General features: G+C 34.5%; 1 protein-coding gene across 3 annotated transcripts in view; it reads left to right on the top strand.

Annotated features, from left to right (window-relative positions):
- The window catches only part of LOC149788829 (uncharacterized), a 120095-nt gene that overhangs the window by 79702 nt on the left and 17059 nt on the right, over nt 1-23334 (top strand). For 2 of the 3 annotated variants that reach the window (XM_089974952.1, XM_089974951.1), the window contains exons 2-3: nt 5916-6045; nt 14602-14670. In XM_089974952.1, coding sequence (XP_089831078.1) covers nt 5916-6045; nt 14602-14670 — 199 coding nt within the window. The remainder of the gene's footprint in view (nt 1-5915; nt 6046-14601; nt 14671-23334) is intronic. The other variant, XM_089974954.1, reaches the window with a different exon arrangement.

Raw genomic sequence — 23334 nt, 5'->3', positions numbered from 1 at the left:
ATAAACTTGATTTTGGACAAGGTTATTTGCTATATGCAAAGTTACTTTACAATATCATATAATGAAACATGAAAAACAAAAACTAACAAACAGTACAAAGTAGATGTACATAATACTATAGTACAACGTAGGTTCTAGAGTACCGCAAGGAACACTACTTTGACCAGCACTCTTCTCATAGCAACAGTAGCGACATCCTAATTGAAATTGACTAAGAACGTCGACTATTCGGAGATGACTGTATCTGTTACTGTTTAATAAAAACCGAGCCTGATTCAAAGATATTCCAAATGACATTAAAAAAGCTAGGATGATGGGTTCGAAAATGTGGCATGCGATTCCAACTTAACAATGCAACATATGCTTATTGACAAGAAAGAAATGACATAAAACCAATATGTCGGATTTACTAGAAGATGCTATGTTAGGAAACCCTAATCAAACATAGTATTTAAAGCTAACAAGTACATGTGATCTGAAATGGAACCTTGAAATATAACTCGAACTTTAAGCCAATAAAGACGTATTGTATCTTGTCATGTTGCGCATAAAAATGCGGAAGAACTCGCTAACAAAGGTTTAGTAAGACCTATTTTAGAATACGCTTATACAGTACGGGACCCAAACTACCAGGGTTTAGAAGATGAAATTGAAAAGAATACGGAAAACGAGCAGCCAGGTTTGTTTCATCCAATTATGACTATATGCCAGGAAGTATGACCTCGATATTGAATAAGCTGACCTGGAAACCATTATAAATACGTGGATTGAAAAATAGTTTAGTGTTTTCTACAAAGGGCCAAAAGCAAAGCAGATATACCCTTCCATAATTTAATGAAGCGTAAAATAACCAGAGAATAAATCAAGGCAATATACATATATGATATCATGCGCACCAACTGATTGTTACAAATTCAGCTTCCCCCCCCCATATTAACCACAACTGCCGAATCCTCAGAAAACATAATTAAGAAAGCTAGTGGGGACACGTTTTTTTATATATAAAAAAGTAAGATCTTTTTGTTGTTGAGGGGTTAAACACCATTTTTCATCACACGATAGGCTATACATGGCGGCCAGTATTAATGGTGGAGGAAGAACCCGGAAAGAATCACCGACCCACGGGAAGCTACTGGCAAGCTTTCTCACATACCACATTGGCTGAAACCGAGACTCGAACCGACGCAGACAGAGGTGAGGTGGCAGTGATCCGTAATGGAGAGCGCTTTAGACCACTCGGACACTCGGGGCCTCCAGTACTTTTTGTAATGAAGCAAACCCGACATTATGATGTAGTACCGAACGTATCATGATACACGAAGAACGAGCTTATACGACTGAATTTTGTACATTCTACTTTGCGACCTCTCCGGTGGCCTAGTGGTTAGAACGATCGCCTCGGATGCAGGAGGTCGCGGGTTCGAACCCCGGCCGAGTCATATCAGAGACATAAAAATGGTACAAACGGCTGCCTCGCTATAGGCTCAGCATTACGATGTTAGTGTTAGGACTGGTCGGCCTAGTGTCAGGATAATGAGACTGGGTGGGACATCATGTGACATGAATGCCTTATGATTCCTCAGTGCTAGACATCACTGTAAACCACCACACATCGTAGCGATATGAATGAATAATAGTTAAAGCTAAGTTACAAATCCAAATCACGCACACACACACACACACACACCCAAATCTGCGAACCTATTACTTTTCACTACAACAGACACGAAATTATTGTTTACATAAAATTAAAAGTAAAGTTATTAAGCTGCTTTTATATACTGCTAAGATGTTTTCTTGTTCATGTAAAACCTAATTAGATCCCAGCTGAATCTATACTTTACAGTCACTATCAAAACTTAAATTCAATTTCTAACAATTGACATTATGTCGATTAGCCGGTATACATGTATATTGGATTCGCGGTACTAATTATACGCACAACCATGGACCAGTCTAGAAATGAATGACCATAGCAAAGAGTATATTAGTTTTAAGGGCCCATAATTAATACTGAAATGTAAAGATTTTGCGAAAGAAAGTGACAATAACAATATACTTTTGATGTAAATGTTGTATTTGTAAAGCCTTGACTTACGTGCTAACAGCTTATTGGTTGGACACGGTATATATAAAGCACTTCATGCGCATAAAGATGACAAAAATATCGTTTCAGCCGGACATTTCATTTTCCCCACAGGGGCTCGAATCGTTGCTTACAATTGACCTGTCATACATGTACTATATAATAACTACAACGGAGAACATTTGTCTCCTTGCTCGCGCGACCTATTTAAGAATACACTCTGATATTTCAAGCTACGCGTAGCTTAATATTTTGGTACCGATATTTAGCTCAGGAAGTCGACTGTGTATCCCTATCTAACGTTTGACTTAATATCATACCATTAAGGAATGTCAAATCATTTTCCCACGCGACTGCTCGACTTGGCCGTGATCGCGCCCGCTTAATATGTGAGATCCCGTCTGTCGTCTCATTGGTTAAAATAAAACGATGTCCTGTATTTATTTATAACTGATTTTCAGTTGGCCAATGAGAAGGTAGTATTTCATTCAGCGCGTTGTTCTTTTGCTGGTTTTGCTTCTTTCTGTTACTTATTTTAAGAGCAATGAGTTCTAACAATCCAGATAACTTTGAAAATATAACTCTTAATTTTGACCTGAGTAGCAATAACAAGAACAACAACATGTTGTTGTTATACATATACAATATATTCAATCTTAAATGATACTAATAATTTCATTTGAATGTTCATTTATAAGAAGTGAATTGATTCAGATTTTGGATCCTTTGGGAAATACATCCAGGGTCACTCGCAGATAGTCGAATTGCATCATAGAGATTGCCGAAATGAAGGAAACCATCGTGATATGTTTGTTGTTGTTGTTGTTGTTGTTGTAGGGTTAAACGCCATTTTTCAGCACAAGAGAGGCTATACATGGCGGCCAGTATTAATGGTGGAAGAAGAACCCGGAAGAATCCTGGAAAGAATCACTGACCCACGAGTTGCTAATGGCAAGCTTTCTCACATATCCACATTGGCCGATCCCGAGACTCGAACACACGCAGACATAGGTGGTATTGCAGTGATCCATAATGACTAGCTCTTTAGACCACTCCAGGCCCCTGCGTATCTTTGAAAAGTACACTCCTATAGCTACATGTATAAAGGGAAACGTCTTGTGTCTGGGTTATTTTTCTGTGCGTGGAGGTGCTGTGTATATTTTGTATACATGAAACTATTCTTTTATGTAGCTATGAAAATGTTTTTGTCATGTACCTAAATCAATGCCTTATGCAAAATCTCTTAATGGAGGAAATAATGATTAATGAGCGAAGAAATAGTCTATGCATACGTTTTGTTAATGTCAGCCGTGTTAGAAAGAAACATGTCGATACGACTATTTTCTTCGGATGATAGAGACAATATAATTTCAAAATATCTTCCCTAGTGACCATATCCAATTTGTATTATTTCTGTACAGAAGTGCATAGACATCAAGACAAACACTATATACTTTCGTTACGTTTTACCCAGATATATTTGATACTGGTGAAATGGCCATTTTTGTTTGCTCTACATTTGGTTGGGGTGTAGTGAAATGTAATTAGGTACGAGTAGGGATTGAGTTTAGGTATAATCGATTTTTATAATCAAGTGCCCACCCCCCCCCCAAAAAAAAAAAAACAACCTTCCAGCCCGATCACCTTCTATCCGAGTTTGAGTGGATTGAATCTCTTTTGACGGACGTCCATCCAGTTTACCCACTGGATTGTTTTATAGCAAAGTTTGCATAGACCATATAATCCAACCCCCCTCCACCCCGACCTCCCCATGATATTTTGGTCATAGATTTAACACTGGTGTAGTGTATAACATGATAAATACGTTGGCCAAGTGTGTCAATCAACATCATTCGTAACTTCAGAATGGTTGATTTTTAGAAATCCACACACAATGAGGTTACCTCCACTTATGTCGAAACTCTGATGATAACCATTCATAACATTTCTATACTTCTTCAAAATTACAAATCGGAGATCACGACTGAGAGGTATGCTATTTTGACGTAACAAAAGTTTCTCTGATACATAATGCAAGAGTCAATTAGGAAAGGAACCCCTATCATTAGCGCATGTTAAAGCACTTTGTTTCTTTGTTTGTGTTGTTGTTGTTATTATTATTGTCTATCTGATTCGATGCGTTGGTGGACTTAAAGATGGATTTGTTTTCTTAAATTGGAGCCCAAAATTCGAGTCACCCGAAGCAAGCAAGATGAGAATATTTTGTGATTTTAAAGGCGAGCATCTTAGATCACTCGGGTACCTGAGCCCATGATTTTCCTTTGCTATTTGTTAACTTGTTATTCAGAATGGTTCTTTTCTCCCATTCTTGGCGGGGAAGCCGTGCAGTTCCTATCTTAAGGTTCGTCTCTTCTAGTACAAGAGGAATGTCTGACTGCCCTTTCTGTAAATGCAACAACCCCTACCATCATATCCCCTTCCGTACTTCGGCAAACAGGACCACTCGCTTTTGAATGTACTAGGTCAATTGCCCGTCCTTGGACGGGAAGAAAAATGAAGTAAAATAGTTTGGGATCAGCGACTTTAAAATAAAGTTTAAACATGCAAAAATAAATTAAGTTTTAAAAGAATTGTGATGCCGCCACTCGTTTCGAACTCGCGACCTCTTGTTGGCAGCCTGGATTTCACAGAAATAAAAAATGTGGGTGTTTTTGCATGACTAGTTTGATTTCCCGTCCTAAGACGGGAATTAAAAAATAAAATAAATAAATAAACTGGAGGAGAGAGTTTAAAAGAAGTTTGAAGATAAATATAAAAAGTAATAAACAAAATATATTGCGAATGCCGCTTCGAGTTCCAAACTCGTGATCTCTTGTTTGGCAGCTGGAACATATAGAAAGACAAATGCTTTTTATGTAAAAGATATACAAGGGTTTCTACATGCCGTGGTGTTGTTTTTTTTTTCTTCTTCTTCAAGTCGAAAAATATGTTCTACCACATCTGATCGAGACATCTGTAATGCAATTTATTATTTCTTTGTATAGCTATTTGCTATTTTTATCCATTGTTATCAACTTTTTATCTGAAAAGTACGATGCTGAGTTTTTATTTTTGCAATTAATTTCTTTCTCTCTTTTTTCAGTTCAGTATCGAATGACTATTTTGCGTATACACTTTGTTTTACAAAAAGTGATATACTAATAATGTTTTCAAATATCTTCTACATTCTACATCTCCAGTTAGCCAAACAAATATGTTTCCTCAGTCCATATTTTTTGGATCTGACTATAAATTTAAGAACTATAGTTTTGATATATCTCATTTTTGTTGGTGGTTCTATTGATTTGTTTATGTTATTGTTTCTGTATATCCCATGCATTTGTCTCAACGCATACACATATAAATATATCTATTTTTTACACAGACTCCCTTTTATCTAGTTTTTCTCTATAATGTTTTTTCAAATATTTTCAAATTTATAATGTCTAAGATGTTGGATTATTTAGTCATTACTCCATCATTACTTTGTGAGCTTCGCTGAGGAGGTAATGTAACTCCGGTCGCCCAAAGGTTGGTATTTTGCATGAGCGTACATATTTGTACCTTTCGGAGACAGTAAATTGGCGACAAAAAATGTATGTTTGCCATTTATTTTATTTTACCACTTTTTCGCATATTTTCATATTCCATTTTATTTTATACCGTATTCACTATATAGGCACAATCATGACCCACACATATTCAGTATTTAACGGTGTCGTCGATAGGTTGCAATTTAGACGCTGTCGCCTAAAGGTCGGATTTGTGCATATATATATATATATATATATATATATATATATATACTGTCCATGTTTTATTTGTTTAGTTCTGCCTATGGCAACTGGCGAAGTGTGTCCGTATGGCTATGACCTATTGGCTCAAAATCCCAACACACGATACTGCTCTGGTGGTTGCTGTGGCACTAAATATAGCGATTACAGTGACGTTTGTTGCGAGTAAGTAATATATATATATATATATATATATATATATATATATATATATATATATATATATATATATATATATATATTCCTGTTCGATGGTATAAAGGCACATTGTACCATAACTGATTTGTGCGAATTTGATGATGGGCAAGTGCTATCCCCACAAAAATATGTCCATCGTATGGACCTCATTCTGCTGATGCCATCTAGAAGTTGAGTTTGTTAAACATACTTTTGGATTTTGATAAACATATTTCTCTTTATCGGCATTTGACCTCTGGCATCTAACCTTTTGCATCCAAAAAACCGAACTAATTATATACACCAGGCCCCATAAACCATATAAGCTCTTGTCTGAGAAGATTTGCTTATTCGTAGCTCAAAATACAAATTTTCTTTAAGTCATTCCTTTTCCACGAAGAAATCTACATATATCAAAGCATACTGAATTGATAAAACAGCACATTTTGTTATGAGTTTTGTTGCCATTTTCTATTAAGTTAATCAACTTAGAAAATGTGAACACGTGGCAGTATATGTTCAGAGGCGTAGAAAGTCAAATGGTGAAAAATAATTGCCAAAAAAAAGTAAAGCGAACAGAACACTGCAATTTGATCATAATATGACAGGGGAAATTATGCAATTTGTCTTATAAGAGAGGTATCGCAGAAACAAATATTGTATCTCAACTAATTTGGGGCAATCAATAGTCCAGAGTTATGCATTTGATTGTGGAAATAAATATACCTGTTAACAGGTGCACATATCCTTGTCGATAAACATGTATATGAGCCCATACAATACTCATCTTTGTGCCCTTAAACAGTGATATATATATATATATATATATATATATATATATATATATATATATATATATATATATATATATATATACATGTACATATGCCTTTCAGTGATATATATATATATATACATATATATATATATATATATATATATATATATATATATATATATATATAAACATGTACATATGCCTTTCTAATTCTCATGTTATGCCTGTAAACAGGTATGTATGTATGTCTCAATTTTAGAAGTCTTGGAATAAAAAATGTTCAGAAGTAATCTTCTAACCCGAGTTATTGAAATAGGACTTACTACTCAGTTGTTTTCAATACATGGATATTCAAATGTACATGTCCAAAATATATATACATATACATGTATATAAATTTGTACATATTTCCATTTACTACCTATGACATAAACAACGAATTAATAATAACGGACGGAATTAACAGCATGAACATCAATACATTTTGGGAAAATAAAGCCATCAAAAATATTAAAAATGATAAAGGTGAAAAAGTAAATATGTTAATTTTTTTTTTACAATGATCTAAAAAGAAAGATAATGGTAAACCAAAATCATAAAAGTTTTAATCTTAACCAGATTACTGTCATATTCACATATTAGTTGCTTATGATCAGATTTCAATATTTTTAACAATGTGAACTTCAAGATGTATAGAACAGGCAAAATGTTAATAAATGGTATGTTGTAGGTATGAGGTTTTCAAAGAAACGAGTGTACAAAGGAACATTAAATCATAGATGTATATTAATGTCTTGCACAATATTTTTTCTTCAGAGGTAAAACTGACAAGAAGCAATTTTCTATAAAACAGTTTATTACCAATTTTGAGGTCTGTTAGGTAGACATGACATTAATAATCATGAAACTGTTGCTTTTTAGTACAAACCTTTTTCTAAATGAATCATTAGTAACTATACATGAATTTAAAATGAATGAAATGATTATTTAATTGTCAGAAAAATATTAGCAAGCACAATTTCCCTTTTTAAATACTGCTTTATGAAGATAAGTGAAACCAATCAACTATAACATTATGCTGAGATGTTATCTATATGTACTGTTTTCATGTAAAGATCATTTTTCAATGACCTTGACCTTACACTTTTTGACTCTAAAATCAATTGGATTCTTCCCTAAAGAAAGTTAATCTTGTCCACAATGTTTGGTAATTGCAGAGAAAAAAAAGTGTTTTAGTGTGCTAAATCATTTTTCTTTTTTTAATCCATATATCAATGTACTTCTTCCTCATATTAAGTGTAAGTGATTAACAAAATATAGTAAATGTAGATGATAGATTAACCATGTTATTCTTTTCACATGAAATTAGTAACAATCACATGACTAGACAATCATATATAACCATAACACAACATTATCCACTTTATGGCAGGAATATAAAGAAATACACAGATTGATTAAAATGGAATAATACATGCACTATTCTGCAAAATCACCAAATGGCTTTACCACTGCATAAAAATATTCAAAACATTAGACAGACTCTATTATTTTAGTTCCACAAAGTAGGCCCTATTATGGAGACATGTGACAACTTTACCTGCAGAACAGTAGTGTTATGAAGAAAGTAATAAACAGGCAAGACATGGAAATATACGGGGCCATTTAATTATCATATATGCCAACCCTTGGCGAGGAAAAAGTGTAAGTGGGCAAAAAGAGTAATCCGAGCAGAAAAAGATTAATTCACACATAATATAATACAAATTCAATGAGCATATGTACAACTAAATTTAGTTGTTTATCTGGACTTGGAAGACCAATTACTGTTTCAAGTTTTTGTATATAACACTTTCAGCTTTAAAAAGCAAAGGACACTCGTGTTGCATTTCAAATCACTTTGTAATATAAGAGACTATATTTAACATGCACAGTAGTAAAGCACTTAGTGCTGGGTTACTGAGTCTAGATCTGAATTCAGTTTAATCTTTGTTAACAATACTTAACAATCTCTTACAGTTATGTTTATTCAAAGCATTGTCAAGAAAATAAAAATATATTTTCTCCAGTGTGTATCTACTGTTAATTCTGGTAATGAAAGAAGATCACTCTTAGTTTACCATGTTATAGTCAAATTATGTTACACAGACTGTAAAAAGAGTGTATGGCTTTTAGCTCTTCGATACAAGTGTATCAAAGTTACCCAGTGCAGTGCGCTATATATATATATATATATATATATATATATATATATATATATATATATATATATATATATATATATAACCTGTTACCTATTCGCCTCCTTACACATAGTCATGTTAACTTAACTGTTAAGCAGTGCAGTGTATATTACGTTTAACAGCCATTTTAACATTATAAATTTTTAAAACACAGCTATTATGAATGGAAAAATATAAGAGTAAAGTCCGATCGTTATAGCTGCATAATTATGTTTCACGAAATAATTTTTATGTGCTTTAAAATCTTGAGAGAATTCGTTCGCCGTCAAGTCATTGAAGCCGAGTGACCAACCGTAGCTGCCATTTCTCATACCCGAAATTTGCAAGTTCCATGTCTGCGTCCACATCACAAAGTCATCTGAATTTGATAATTTATAAAAACTAATTGATGCTTACATCAATATCAGAGCCTTTACCTAAGCTTTTGAAGCTTTCATAGTTGTGATTCTAATCATGAAAACACGAGTAAGTACTGAACGAAATCAGCGACCTCCATTTTGGAGAATTAAGAATACGACCCAGTTATTTTAAATAGAAGATTTCGACCAAAGCATAAACAGTGAACATATGATCTGACGTAATGGTCATTCACAGCAATGAATGTATTATCTAATAGGGTTTTTCCCTCGAATGTAGCGCTATGAAAACCCGCTCAATGTTTACAGCAGGCGTTAAAAGGTGCTTTCATGAGAAAACAAATTATCATTTTGTTTGGGAGGGGGAAAACCGAAAATGCCTAATCCGAACACAGATACGCGTAAGGCGTAATTTAATGTAAAAAAGCGTAATGATTGAATAATGGTTGGCATGTATGCATTGTGCTTGTTTCTTTACAACTGGTAAAACTAACAAATGTTAAAATCCCTATAAAAAAATATCTCGCAACATAACAAATGTGCAACACAAAAGAACTCACATTTATAAACTGAGAAAGTGAATCATTTTCCTATAACTTTTATCTAGGTATGACTTGATTCAACAGTGCTTAAGTTCGCTACACTATCTGGTAATTGGCTACCCTATGCCTTCACCATGTTGGCTTAGAATGATGGTAGACTGGTTTTCATAACTTCCATGCAATATATGATATAGATATCTAGCTGTCTTTGAACTAACCAGTCTACTAGATGAATATAGCATAGTGAGCATTTTGATTGACTATACAAATATGTTTATGGCAATCACCAAATTAATCTGTACAGTAACAACCACATATTCTGGTCAGAACTCAATAAACTTATCTCTTGATCAGTTCAGCTTCAACTCAGTTATCCTGTCCATCATATGGTGGCTAAAAGTACTGGGATTTCCAAAGTTTCATTCATAGTTGCGAAATTCAAGGGCATTTCATAGTTGGGAAGAAAACAAACAACCTTTTCTCCTGACTTTTCCCCGATTTTCCAGTAGCGTGAGAACCCTGTATCTAGATGATTTGAGTTATTGTGCAGAACTGAAATTAGCACATTCTGCCATAACACTTCCTAACTTTGTAAACAATTCATACTTTTCCTTAGTTTTATCCTGAGCCCTTACATAGAGCTCAAAATGAAACAGTAATATTTAATAACGAAAGCAGACACCTATGTTCCCAGCCTCTGCATGTTGATAGATCAAGCTATCTGCACACATTTAAATCAGGAATTAATATTTATAATTTAGAGTTTAACAGAAAAAGGCACCCCTCCCGATGAACATAATCTTGTAAGTAATGTGCAGTGTAATTATACAATTTGAGTTGTATGCAGCTCAACCCATGTGAATGGCATAAGATTAAAATTCTTACTAGAAAAGGCACAAGAGATCACTGGTTGCACAAATATAGAGGATCTGATGAACTTTCTTCAGTTTTTGAGGAATCCTTCAGTGAAAGTTGATAACCTTTCAATTGAAATAACTATTTCGTCATTTCTAAAAACAAATTCATGAACACGTGATATCAAAACATTTATGTTACTTAGGTTGCCAATAAGGTACTTGTTTGCACAGAAAGAAAACTAAGAAGAACGAATGCAAATTTAGGGCACGAGTTTGATGTATAGAGCTTTAGGAACATGTGTCAAAATGGATCTTAAATTATGCTTACAAAGCAATCGTGACAGCTCCAGTGTCCTAGTGGTTAGAGCATCCACATCAGAAGGGGGGTCGTGGATTCGAACCCCAGCCGAGTCATACCAAAGATCTAGAAAAAATGGTACTAACGGCTACTTCGCTAGGCTTTCAGCATTAAAAGGTTAGTGTTAGGACAGATTGGCCTGGTTTCGTGGCAATGTGACTGGGTGGGACATCATGCTACATATTTGCGACATAATCCCCCAGTGCTAGACATCACTATAAACTGCCACACTGCAGACATCGTAGCGATATGGACGAATATTTTTTAAAGTTACGTTAAAAATCCTAATCACATTCACGCACAAAACAAATGTTACTAATGTACAGCTTCTTTACTATGGAAACATATATATGCTATTAAGTTCCTAACTGCACATCCAGAATACAAATTTGTGGGTAGACCGATTCCAAATGTGTTTTGGAAAATATATTTAGCATTTTCAAGTCATTGTTAAGAATATTTATTATGATATATTTTTTTCTTGTTTCGACAGTGTCTGTGTCAATTTATAACCCATTTGCATGAAAGCATGAAAGCATAAACAAAGTGATAATGAAGTACTGCAAATAGGAAAAATGGACATTTACACCTCATGTTTTATTTATGTCCAAAGTTTCAAAAATATATACTAAATGGTTTTCAATTTATACTCCGGAAATGTATGATAGGCAGAACAATACAATCTCAATTGCCAATCAAGAAAGCAACTGTTTTTAGTTTCCAAAATTTTGAATAATCTGAAAATGTTTTGAATTATGATCAAGAACATATAAAATTGAGGATACTCATCAATAACTTCAGTAAGCATTGTGGTTTGAGTCGTTACCACCATGGTGTTTAGACATCTTTGGATGTGTTCTCATGCCCATTTATAGTGGGTTTTTTCAAAGTATAGAGATGTTGCCATGATTTTATTACAATGAAAGCGCTTCCCTGTGTTACCGAATAAGAGTAGGAAAAGGAGGGGGGATGGCAGAACACATGACCATACTTCAATATTTGCTTAACACTGAAGTGTTCATGTTACTTTCTGCCTGCTCCATTCCGTTTAAACTTTACTGAACTCGAAAGTCTCGAAGGATATCTACTGTAGTTGTAAAAGCATTAATAAGTTAATTGTTTCTTGGAGTAATCTGTTTTTTTCCTGTGTATGAATATTGTTCTTTGCTAAGAATCTCATTCAGCCTGACCGCTCCGGTGGCCTAGGGGTTAGAGCGTCCGCCTTGGATGCGGGAGGTTGTGGGTTCGATCCCTGGCCAGGTCATATCAAAGACTTATACAAATGGTACCAACTTCAGCATCGGTTGGCGTTTGGCATTAAGAGATTAGTTTTAGGACTGGTCGGCCTGGTGTTAGGATACTGAGACTGAGTGGGACATCATGCTACATGTTTGCGGCATGATGCCCCAGTGATAGACATCACTAGAAACTGCCACACTGAAAACATTGTAGCGATATAACTGAAAAAAGTGTTAAAGCTACGTTCAAAATCCAACCGCCCACACACACGTTCGGTCTACCTCTAATATTTAGCTTATCCAGCTTGAATAAGTTTGGAAACGGTTCGTTATTGCTGATATACAATTTTCCTCAGCTCATATGAATTGTCTCAAAATATATCTGATCCGAAATATAAACCTGTACGAACACTAGCTCTGCAAACTTTACACTGTCATACATCAGTGTTTTGCTGACTCCTGTGCTACATTTCTTATCTGTTCCATAGATGATAGTACTGTGTTAGGGTCCATCACTGCCATTGTTATCTTGTCCAGACTGAGGCATTTACATCAAAATGAAATATCTTTTCTTGTTCATTTTTCTTTAGATTTAGATTCTTATTTATTCAACGTGACTTAACCGTTCGAGTACTTTAGACAGTCTTGCAGGAGAATCCCGAGTGCTGAATTGTTTCAAGACAAGATTTGAATGCACTATACAATTTGAAATTGCTTGTATTTTAATCGGGCTTGGTAATCTGCATTTCTAAATATAATTTGAAAATACCTCTGAATAGGCGGTTTATTGGCATGCCGTCTGTTTTTATCCAATCTTGCATGAACATCAGAACTGCAGTTAAAATGTCCAGCTCCAACATACTGATATACTTGAAATATTTAAAAATGGTTATCTATCATCAACTTGCATTTCCTCAATGAAATCATCTGAGAATGAACCATGTTAGGATTCATCCATTTTTGGTTTCTACACAGCACGTATTTTAAATCTGCTTTCGTAAAACGTCCTTGATAAATGCAATGTTATAACTACCACAGATTGAGGGCATAATGTATGAATCAAATTTACTTTCACAACCATTTATGCCAAGACAATGAACTCAGTCCTGTAAACAATTGCCTACTTAAAGAAAGATACAAGTCACGACATGTGCTATAAGACCTCTACCAGTAGTATGAATTGTTTCGTGACAAACACTTTAGTTAAATAGAAATGTTACAGCGCAAAAAGTACATTGTTATATTCATGACTTGAAACTAATTTGAGGTATTTTTGAGTAAAGATGTATCATTTTCCGTAAATGATGATGAAATCTCTTCACAGGCCATTTCTTGCCAATGTGGCCGTTGTATGTAGTCTTTTACCAACATTTTTGATGAATCACTGGCTCTTCTTTTGTTGAACAGTGTGGTTCTTGACATACTTAGTTCAGCTAGTGATCTCCAATTCTGATAAGATCGTTCATGTATAAATACTTTGATCTTTTTTATGTTCTCCACAAAGCAATTCTGCAATTTCACAAGATTTTAACTCAATGGAATGTCATGTCTTTCGTTTGTGTTTTCTTTTTCCTTTTCATTGAGGCCAGAGCAACTAATGAGACAGAATCGATCCAATCACTTTTGAGTCGGTGCAGAAATGCTACACCCTCATTCCTCATCTTTTCACTATCTTTTCAAGCACCCCATGCCTCTCTTTAAATATGCACACTTTACAAGAAGGTAGCCAAGTCTTAATGTCAAGGAAACAAGGAATGTATAAAAAAAGGCGTCCCTTACTGCGATTGTGACAAGCCACACACTTTTTCAGTTGCCTTCAGCAGTGAATCAAAACAAGATCCACTAATCCTACTAAATAAGCTGCTTAGCCCTTCCAAATCATTCAACTGCCATCTTAAGTCGTGCTAACTATCTTGTTCTTTGGCACATGTCTTTGGCTCCGGCACTGCCCAGTTTGTTGTGCAACACTTGTCCAAATGTTATGATTAGTTCATCTTGTATTACTACACTGAAAACGTCATCTTTTCTCATATACTTTTAGTTATATAGAGGTCAGTGACGCTTGAAGGTTTAATGGGTGTAGAGTCTTTTTAGCTAGTCCATCTGGCAACAAAACTTTGGATTTTGCCAATACAGATAAACTAACATTTATATATTTCTCTTCTTCTGTAGAGATTTGGAACTTCAAACGATTTCTCCAGACATCTTCAATGCTAAAGATTTCAATACAATGAATGAAAGGCAAGTATTCATCTTCTCTGGACGAATGTCTAGATCTTCTTACCAATATCAGCTTTTAATTCCCCCTGTTCAAGCACTTTACTATTATGTTTAAAGTCTACCTTATTTGTTATGAACTGAAATCCTTTATTTTGTTCTATCTTACTGCGTGCAAAAACTGATGCAGCTTCCTTCAGCTCTGAATGTTGAGTTCCTAGATTATTTTTGAGACGATACTTTAGCAATTTTACACAGTAAAGGAAAGCCAGTTACTTATTATATATGTTCCGTCCATCATCTTTTTTATGAACTTTTTTAAAAATACTTTTTTGAATACAGCTACACATAACATTATAACTTGAAATGTAGAGTAAAGTCCATTTATGTGAAAACATTAACAACAATACCTGTCACAAGGATTCCTCAAAGTTGACTGAATCATGTAAACAGATGAAATGTTCAATCAGCAGGTTTGTGTGGTATTTTAAGAACAATAACCCTAGAAATTGTAACTTTAAATAGTTCATTTTACAAAATAAACTATATTCTGTCCAAACATAAACGTATAATTAATATCAACAGTATCGTCCTCATCATCTAAATCATTAAATATCAACATACAAACACATTCACAAAGTTTGGTATAAATTTGGAAAAAATGCTCTATTATTTATTAAAACATTAAGGATAGTTTTCTTGATATTTTTTCAACATGGTTGCATGTGACAATTTTGAGATTAGATGACAAATTACAATTTAGCAAAGCAGAGTTGATCTATCTAGCATTGTGCGCAAGCATCTCACTGTTGTGTCCACGTTGTCACTCTTCAGTGTGTACTGTCTGTAGGCAACATAACTGCATGGCGAAATTTCAAAAGTGCTCTTTACGCAGTTTATCCTTTATTTCTAATTCATTTATTCAGTGTGACAGTTAGTGTCTCTTACTTATTTAATTTTCAATGTGGATCACAAAATATGTTCTTAAATTACATTACTTACACTTGCCTTATATATATATATATATATATATATATATATATATATATATATATATATATATATATATATGTGTGTGTGTGTGTGTGTGTGTGTGTGTGTGTGTGTATTTGAAACCATGTGATTTAAAATCTATGACCTTTAGAAACCCCCCAAAAAAGAAAGATTACCTAAGTGTATGGAATGATTGTATGTAGGGTTTTTATTTTCATGTACCGATGCAGAGCTCACCGTTGATACACTGCAAAAAAACAAAACAAACAACAAATCCATCATTATTGCTGTGAAATGCTCTGATTAGTGATGAGAACATATATACAGTAATAATTCGGCTTTCTTTTTAGACTTTTGTATGATTTGTAATTTGTAAAATACTTCCAAATTCCTTGTAGATTACATACTGGCCACCCTGCATATTTTTCAACATTACAGGGCTATTGAAGACCACTTAGGCAATATACAAATTGTAATGCAATGATACAATACTGTAAGCGTATGTAAGATTATGCTGATACTTTTCTAGACACACATAATTACCATTCTTCAAAAATATGCAGACGACCTTATACTTTGTAGTAAGTACTTCAGCAATTTATTTTACTCCATTTAATTATTTGTCTTGGTGAAGACACGCAAGAAAATATGGAATCTGGAATAACTAAAGATGAAAAAATGAATGCATAAAACAGCACCTTTTCAAAGTTAATAATGTTTCTCCGAGAATACTTACAATAAAAAGCAGTTAAATTTCATGACCCACTTACATGGCAAATGCAATTATATTTCATGGCCCTCTGATATAAAATAAATCTGGAAATATCAATCCAAAGATTAGGAAATATTACATAACTATCTCGAATACAAAAATGGAATGAAAGAAAATACATCTCCTTTAACTTTCTAATGCTACAATGTACCGAAATTGTCAGTATAAACGTCACACATATCTTTGTAACTTTGTATTTGATGAAGAGCATCGAACTAAAATGAGAAACACATATTAACTAGAGTCTTACCTGGACCTCAAAGTCTTCTGACACATTTGAATCTGAAAAAGCATAAATAATATTAGGACTCTGCACCAGCTTATGTCTAATTTCTGAAAAGAAAAACACAGTAAATAATGGACAAATCTAAAAGCAGCCTATCAGCAATTGTTGTCGTACAAAAATGCATCAAGCTAGCAGGACCTTGATGTTTGGACCACTAATATAAATCAACTTTAATCTGGGTAAACTTCATCTACAGATTCAATTAACCCTAGACATAATGTGACCGAAAATGTATGTTCTTATTACTTCAAAATAAAAATGCATTCAAGTCTTAGCTCCAAGCTGAAGTTTAGGTCTCACGGAGATACCTTTCCGATATGGATGTAATACCCCTGGAGAAGTATTCACTTTTATGACTAATAAAAAGCATCTGAGAAATGACCATAAATCCTCAAACTCAACTGATGGAACCCAATGGTTTAAATCTAGGTAACATAACAGTCAACCTGCCACTTTAAGTAAAATTCAAATATTTTTTCCCCAAGAGTACAAAATGAAAATTTAAAAGTAACTTCACATTGAGAAATCAATATCAGTCCTAAACATTATATCTGTATTCCCAAAATATAATGTTGTGAATAAATTCCTGTATTTAGTGTGCTAATGCCAAACAGTCATGGATATGTTCATGTGCCACAGACATGATGTCTATCTTCATTATGCTTCACAACTCTTCATATAATGGTATGAAGTCAAATTCGTTCCACAAACATATAAGAAGATGCCTAATTGTTCCCCAACCCATGCACATACGCTATTACAAATGTAAAATTGATGTAATGTGTGACCTTGGCCTTTGATCTATATTGAAAAATGTACAGAAAATCCCTTTCCTAACTGTAATACAACAATGAAGTTTGTAAAAAATAGATGATCTTGGCTTGAGGTAAGTAGATTTGTCATCATGTGCATTTAAGTTACATTCTGGTGGCTAAGATCTCTAACCAGTTCACTGTATAATGAATATGTAAGCATGTATAGTGGGGGGGGGGGGTGATTTCTACTAAATTTACAGTTGTAGAAAAAATCCAGAGACAGCGGATAGATTGTAAATTTTATCTTAATATTTAGAAAATGTTTGCCTTATGAAAAAGCAGAAATGATAACGCAACAAAATATTCATGAAATATTTGAACAAGTAGAGCACACTCAAGATTCATGGCATGTAAATCATGCTTTGCAACTTACAAATATTTTGATATTTCTCTTTTCCAACATCGGCACACTCTTGGACACATTTATTTTCCTTATCCATGTATTATTTGCAAGTAGGAGAAATTAATCTTCCAGTGTTTTATAGACTGAAATATGTTTCACCTTCTTGGCAAAAATTAATTTTCAGTTGTACAAAAGATCCACAACTGAAGGAAGACTGTTAGGTTTACTTTGAAGATGAAAATACTGTCATTCATGCTGTCTATGAACAAAGACCAATAATAAACCAACAAAAGATTCCTCATGAAATACTTTAACAGGTGGACCAGACTCTCGAGTCATGTCATGTAATACATCATTACCCCCCTTACCTAGAAATCTCTGCTCCATCAGTAGGGAAGATGATGCAGTAAACTCCTTTACATTTGCGGATGGAAGGTGTGTGGTCACTGGTGCACATATAGTCTCACAAGCAGGTCGTGCAGAGAGAGGTACAGGTTCTGAACCACGTGAGTTATGGTCTGTCAACAAACAACAGGGAGAAATGTAATTTTTAAACTTACTGACACGTGTGTCATTCAAAAGAACAGTACATAAAAAGACAAGCATGAATACAGAGTAAATGAAACAATGTAATTTACAAATGTCTTGACATTTCTATTTTCCGACATCGGCACTCTCTGGAATCCATTTCCTTTTCTTGTCCATGTAAATACAAGCAACTATTTTCATTACACATTATCTGCACGTATGAGTAAGTAATCTTCCAGTGTTATATATAGGCTTAAATATTTTTCCCCTTCTTGGCAAAAATTAATTTGCAGTTGTACGAAAGACTCACGACTGCAGGAAGACTGTTATATTTACTTTGAAGTTGAAAATACTGTCATTCATGATGTCTATGAACAGAGACCCATAATAAACCAACGAAATATTTCTTATGAAACACTTTGACAGGTGGAGTAGACTCGGAGCTATGTCATGTATTACACCATTAGCTCTATTACCTAGATATGTATGCTTCATCATTAGGGAAGATGATGCAGTAAAGTCCTTTACATCTGCAGATGGAAGGTGTGCGGTCACTGGTGCACATCTAGTCCCACAAGCAGCTTGTGAAGGGAGAGATGCAGGTTCTGTACCATGTGAATTAGGGTCTATCAACACACAACAAGGATATATGTAATATTTGCAACTCGATTCATTGCACATTGTGTGCAAGTAGGAAAAAGTAACCTTCCAGTGTTTTATAGGCTGAAATATTTTTTTACTTTCTTAGCCAAATTGAATGTTCAGTTGTACAAAAGACCAACATATTCACATACTCGTGGGTCATGGCATGCTGTACATCATTACCTCCCTTACTTAGATAAATCTGCTCCATTAGTAGGGAAGATGATGCATTAAATTCCTGTACATCTGCGGATGGAAGGTGTGTGGTCACTGGTTCACATATAGTCTCACAAACAGGTCGTGCAGAGAGAGAGGTTCTGGTTCTGTAACACGTGAGGTAGGGTCTGTCAACAAAGAACAAGGAGAATTGTAATCTTTAAACTTACTAACACGTGTGTCATTCAAAAGAAAATTACAAAAAATAGACAATCTTGAATACACAATAGATAAAACTATGTAAAATTATTGACATGTTTCTTTTCCAACATTGGCGCTCCTTGTGACGCAATTTCTTCCCATGTCCAAGTATATACAGGCAACTCTTTTCATTATACATTTTTCGCAAGTAGTAGAAAGTAATCTTCCAGTGTTCTATAGGCTAGAATATTTTTGACTTTGGTTATGTACCTTATTAATAATTTGTAACATAAATTAATTTGAAACAATTCTCTGAATATTTATAAAGTTTATAAATAGTTATGAAACGATACTCCATGGCCATATATCGATACAATTCCTGAATCATCGATATTCATATTAAACTTCATGGTACATTCTTCTTCGTGGTATTCTGAGGCAATGTTTTGTATCAGCATATTGACTAATTCTACCAATCAGATTACAGACAGACACAGACATACCATATCTTCTTATGCGTTTGTCATCCTGGACATGATAAATTAAGATGCAAGTGTCAGTGATATAGATTCAACATTATAGTCTAATTGAGGTTGCTCCGGGGCCTGATTGGCTGAGTGGTCTAACCCGCTCACCGTTCCGGATCACTGCTATCTCACCTCTGTCTGCGTGGATTCGAGTCTAAGGCTCGGATAGCATGGGTACGTAGGAAAGCCTGTCAGTAACTTATCGTGGGTCGGTGGTTATTCCCGGGGTTTTCCAGGGTTCTTCCTCCACCAGTTATACTGGCCGCCATGTATAACCTATCTTGTGCTGAAAAATGGCGTTAAACCCTAAAACAACAACAAAATCAGGTTGCTCCATTAGATCAATTGCAGGATTTTGGTCACCATACCCATTGATTCCCAACTTTTAAAACATGTCATTACTAATTTCAGGTCTTCGCTAAAATTTGGTAGGTATTATCATAAAAAAATAGTGAAAATTCCTTCTACGCATTTGAGCACGTAAGTGAAGATCACTAAGAACCATGTCCATTACATTTAAATTCCTACAGAACCAAAACAACTGCCACGGAGACACTTATTTCTATGAGTGAGAAACGATGTTTAAAAATAGCCTTTCCCAGAGATGCCAACTTTCCAAAATGAGAAATCAGGAAATCTCCCACTTTCAAACATAACAAATCAGGAGATTCTTCTCTGATGACCTTAGACTGTAAAAGCATCTTTATAACATAATTATCATACAAATAACTCCCTGCAACAATAGTTTATTTATACTGGGTATTGTTTAATTTATTATGACAAAATCTAGTTACTTATCCGCCTACTATTCTGTTCAGAATTAACACTTTTGCCCTCTTAAGAAATGCTGTATCAAATTGTTGTTCAAAACAGCGATCAAGCCACCAAGATTTAACGATAAAAAGTGTTTCATAAGTGTAATCGCAAAGTGATGTTCTAATGCAATTACTTTAAGTAAACAGCTTTAAATTTGCTGCCTCTCCTGGCTATAGAAATGCCAATTTATTAAAGCCATTATAACGTTTCTTTTTCTCTGTAACCCATTTCCTTGATGATAGGTGCAGGGTTTGTTCTATCACTGCCACATTGATTTGCTGTTTCAATTTCAGACAACATTGTCTGAAATAATTCTCCAGCATGATCGGCACAGCTTAAGAACAACTTGTGGTCAATAAGGAATGGCGAGAATAAGCATCCCGCAATCATAACGCTGTCATCATGTGCTCTAAAAGTTAAAACATATTTTTAGTACTTTCTATACAATGTACTTTATCCTTGTGTTTCTTTCCATCCATGTGTTTCCATATATCACTGTTCCCACCATGAGATATTGATAAATCACACTGGCATTTGCTACCAAATACGTAAACAAACTTTTCTCAATTTTATTATACATGAGAACTATTGTGTATATCTCTTTTTGAAAACTGTCTGATATTTTTGCCATTTTCCATGATATATTTCTATACCATTTAATAACATGGTCGATGTTGAACAAAAAACATTCCACTGGTATGTTTAATGCAATGGAATATCCAGTTTTATCGCACAGTATATAACAGGATGCAGACTCGACGTTCAGACATGGAAATGGACTACGAATTTACTATTGTGCTGGGATCTTTTGTCGGCAACAATGAAAAATCACGAGAAGTTATAGTCCAGTCGGGAGAGTACAATAAAAATCGCGAATATCATGCCTGAATTGGAATGTTTGGCAGGTCTGTCATTCCCCTTCAACATTTAATATGGTGAATTTAATTTGCGTGGTTTGGACTCTACCTCTTTACTGATTCCCTGCCATTTGTTCATCCCATCTGCATGTTCAATCAATGATGACAAGGCATACAAGGATACATTCCAGACCTGACCCTTGTTTATGATTTAAATACTTTACAAGTCAATGAACTGACACTTTGGCTCAAAATTAGTCCGATGCTTAATACCTCTTCAGATCAAATCTGGATGTAATTCTTCTGTTTTGTCACGAAGTGTGATATCTCAGTAAGTTCTGATTTGTGGTTATTATTTTTCCTCTGAAATTGAACAAACAATGGCCACGAATCATAACTGAATGCAACATATTTCCCTGCATGAAACCTTAACCGTAATATTCAATACAACACAACTAGATGTGAAGAAACGTTGAAACTTCACATAAAAATAGTTATTAACTGATCAGTAACGGACTTAAATCATATATAGGAAACAAATTTTGAATGTCATATTTATGCTGATATGTTGTCATAGGCTGATCATGGAGATGGGATAAAATAAGCAGTATGAAATTGGCGAGGCGGTCGGGGCAGATTTAAAAGCATGTTACTCACCTTGCATTTGCTAATCTGCAGAAGTCGAGAGGGCCCTTGCATTTATTGGTTTGTCATAGTGACACATTCTACCAATGGCAGACTGAGATGATATCGCAGTTCAAAGAATTAAAGGGCAAATGGCAAATAATCATTCATGACTGCTGAAGATTATAGCTACTTGTATAGAACAGGTAGAGAATCTTCATATCTTGAATCAATATCGAAAAAATATGGACATATCAATACATAGATTACTCGGCTAATCCCAAGTTATAAATATGAAGAAAAATAAGTCGATCAATAGACGTAACAAAATATAACAAGAAAGCATTTATATATGCAAATGATTGTCACCTCCCTGAACACTTCAATATGTTCAATTTGTTGACAACGAGGTGACAACAGTTGTAATCGTCAGCTTTAACATTTTGAATATGTCAGATAATACAGCGCCAAATAGAAAGAATAAGCTTGTCTGTCAAGATGAATTTGAGTTTGCGTTAGTTTTGGATTTCTGCACCCTCGCCTAATTTAAAACAGCTTTCTCACATCCAGAAATACATTTGCATATATAATGCAGGAAAAACTTCAAATACTTCATAACTCTGTCAACAGCTCACTCAATATATCATAAACGTTTTTGAATGTCGTCTTAGTGTCTGGTCAAAAGGTTTCTTCCATGTAAGGTGTCACTCTAGTGGCCTTAGTCTCTTTTAGGTCCAAACCTGGCATAGTGTAATTGATTCCTAATCGAATCCAGCATTACCGTGGTACATAGATATTTTCTGAAGCAAAACCAACAACTTTCACTGCAGTAACTGTAATGTTTCTTTTTCTTTTTACAATTTACTCCGAAAGTGATTTTATTTAGGTGTCCGTCTCTCCTAATATCTGACCTAGTTGTTACAGAAACATTACTTTGTATCCTTGTCAGTAGTGTATAGGAGTATATGCTGCACATATTTACATCAGGGATCATTTCACTGGTAGCAGGGATACTTCAAACAATTACATAGTCAGGTGTTTATGATAATCTGATGCAGTACATTTACTTTCCTGTATGATTTCAAATATTGCAGCAAAACTCATTCTATCTTGTACAATGTAATAAAA

The sequence above is a fragment of the Sinohyriopsis cumingii genome, chromosome 11 (genome assembly GCF_028554795.1).
Source record: "Sinohyriopsis cumingii isolate HCF-2022 chromosome 11, ASM2855479v2, whole genome shotgun sequence".
Lineage (NCBI taxonomy): Eukaryota > Metazoa > Mollusca > Bivalvia > Unionida > Unionidae > Sinohyriopsis > Sinohyriopsis cumingii.
This window is presented reverse-complemented; position numbering and strand designations above follow the sequence as displayed.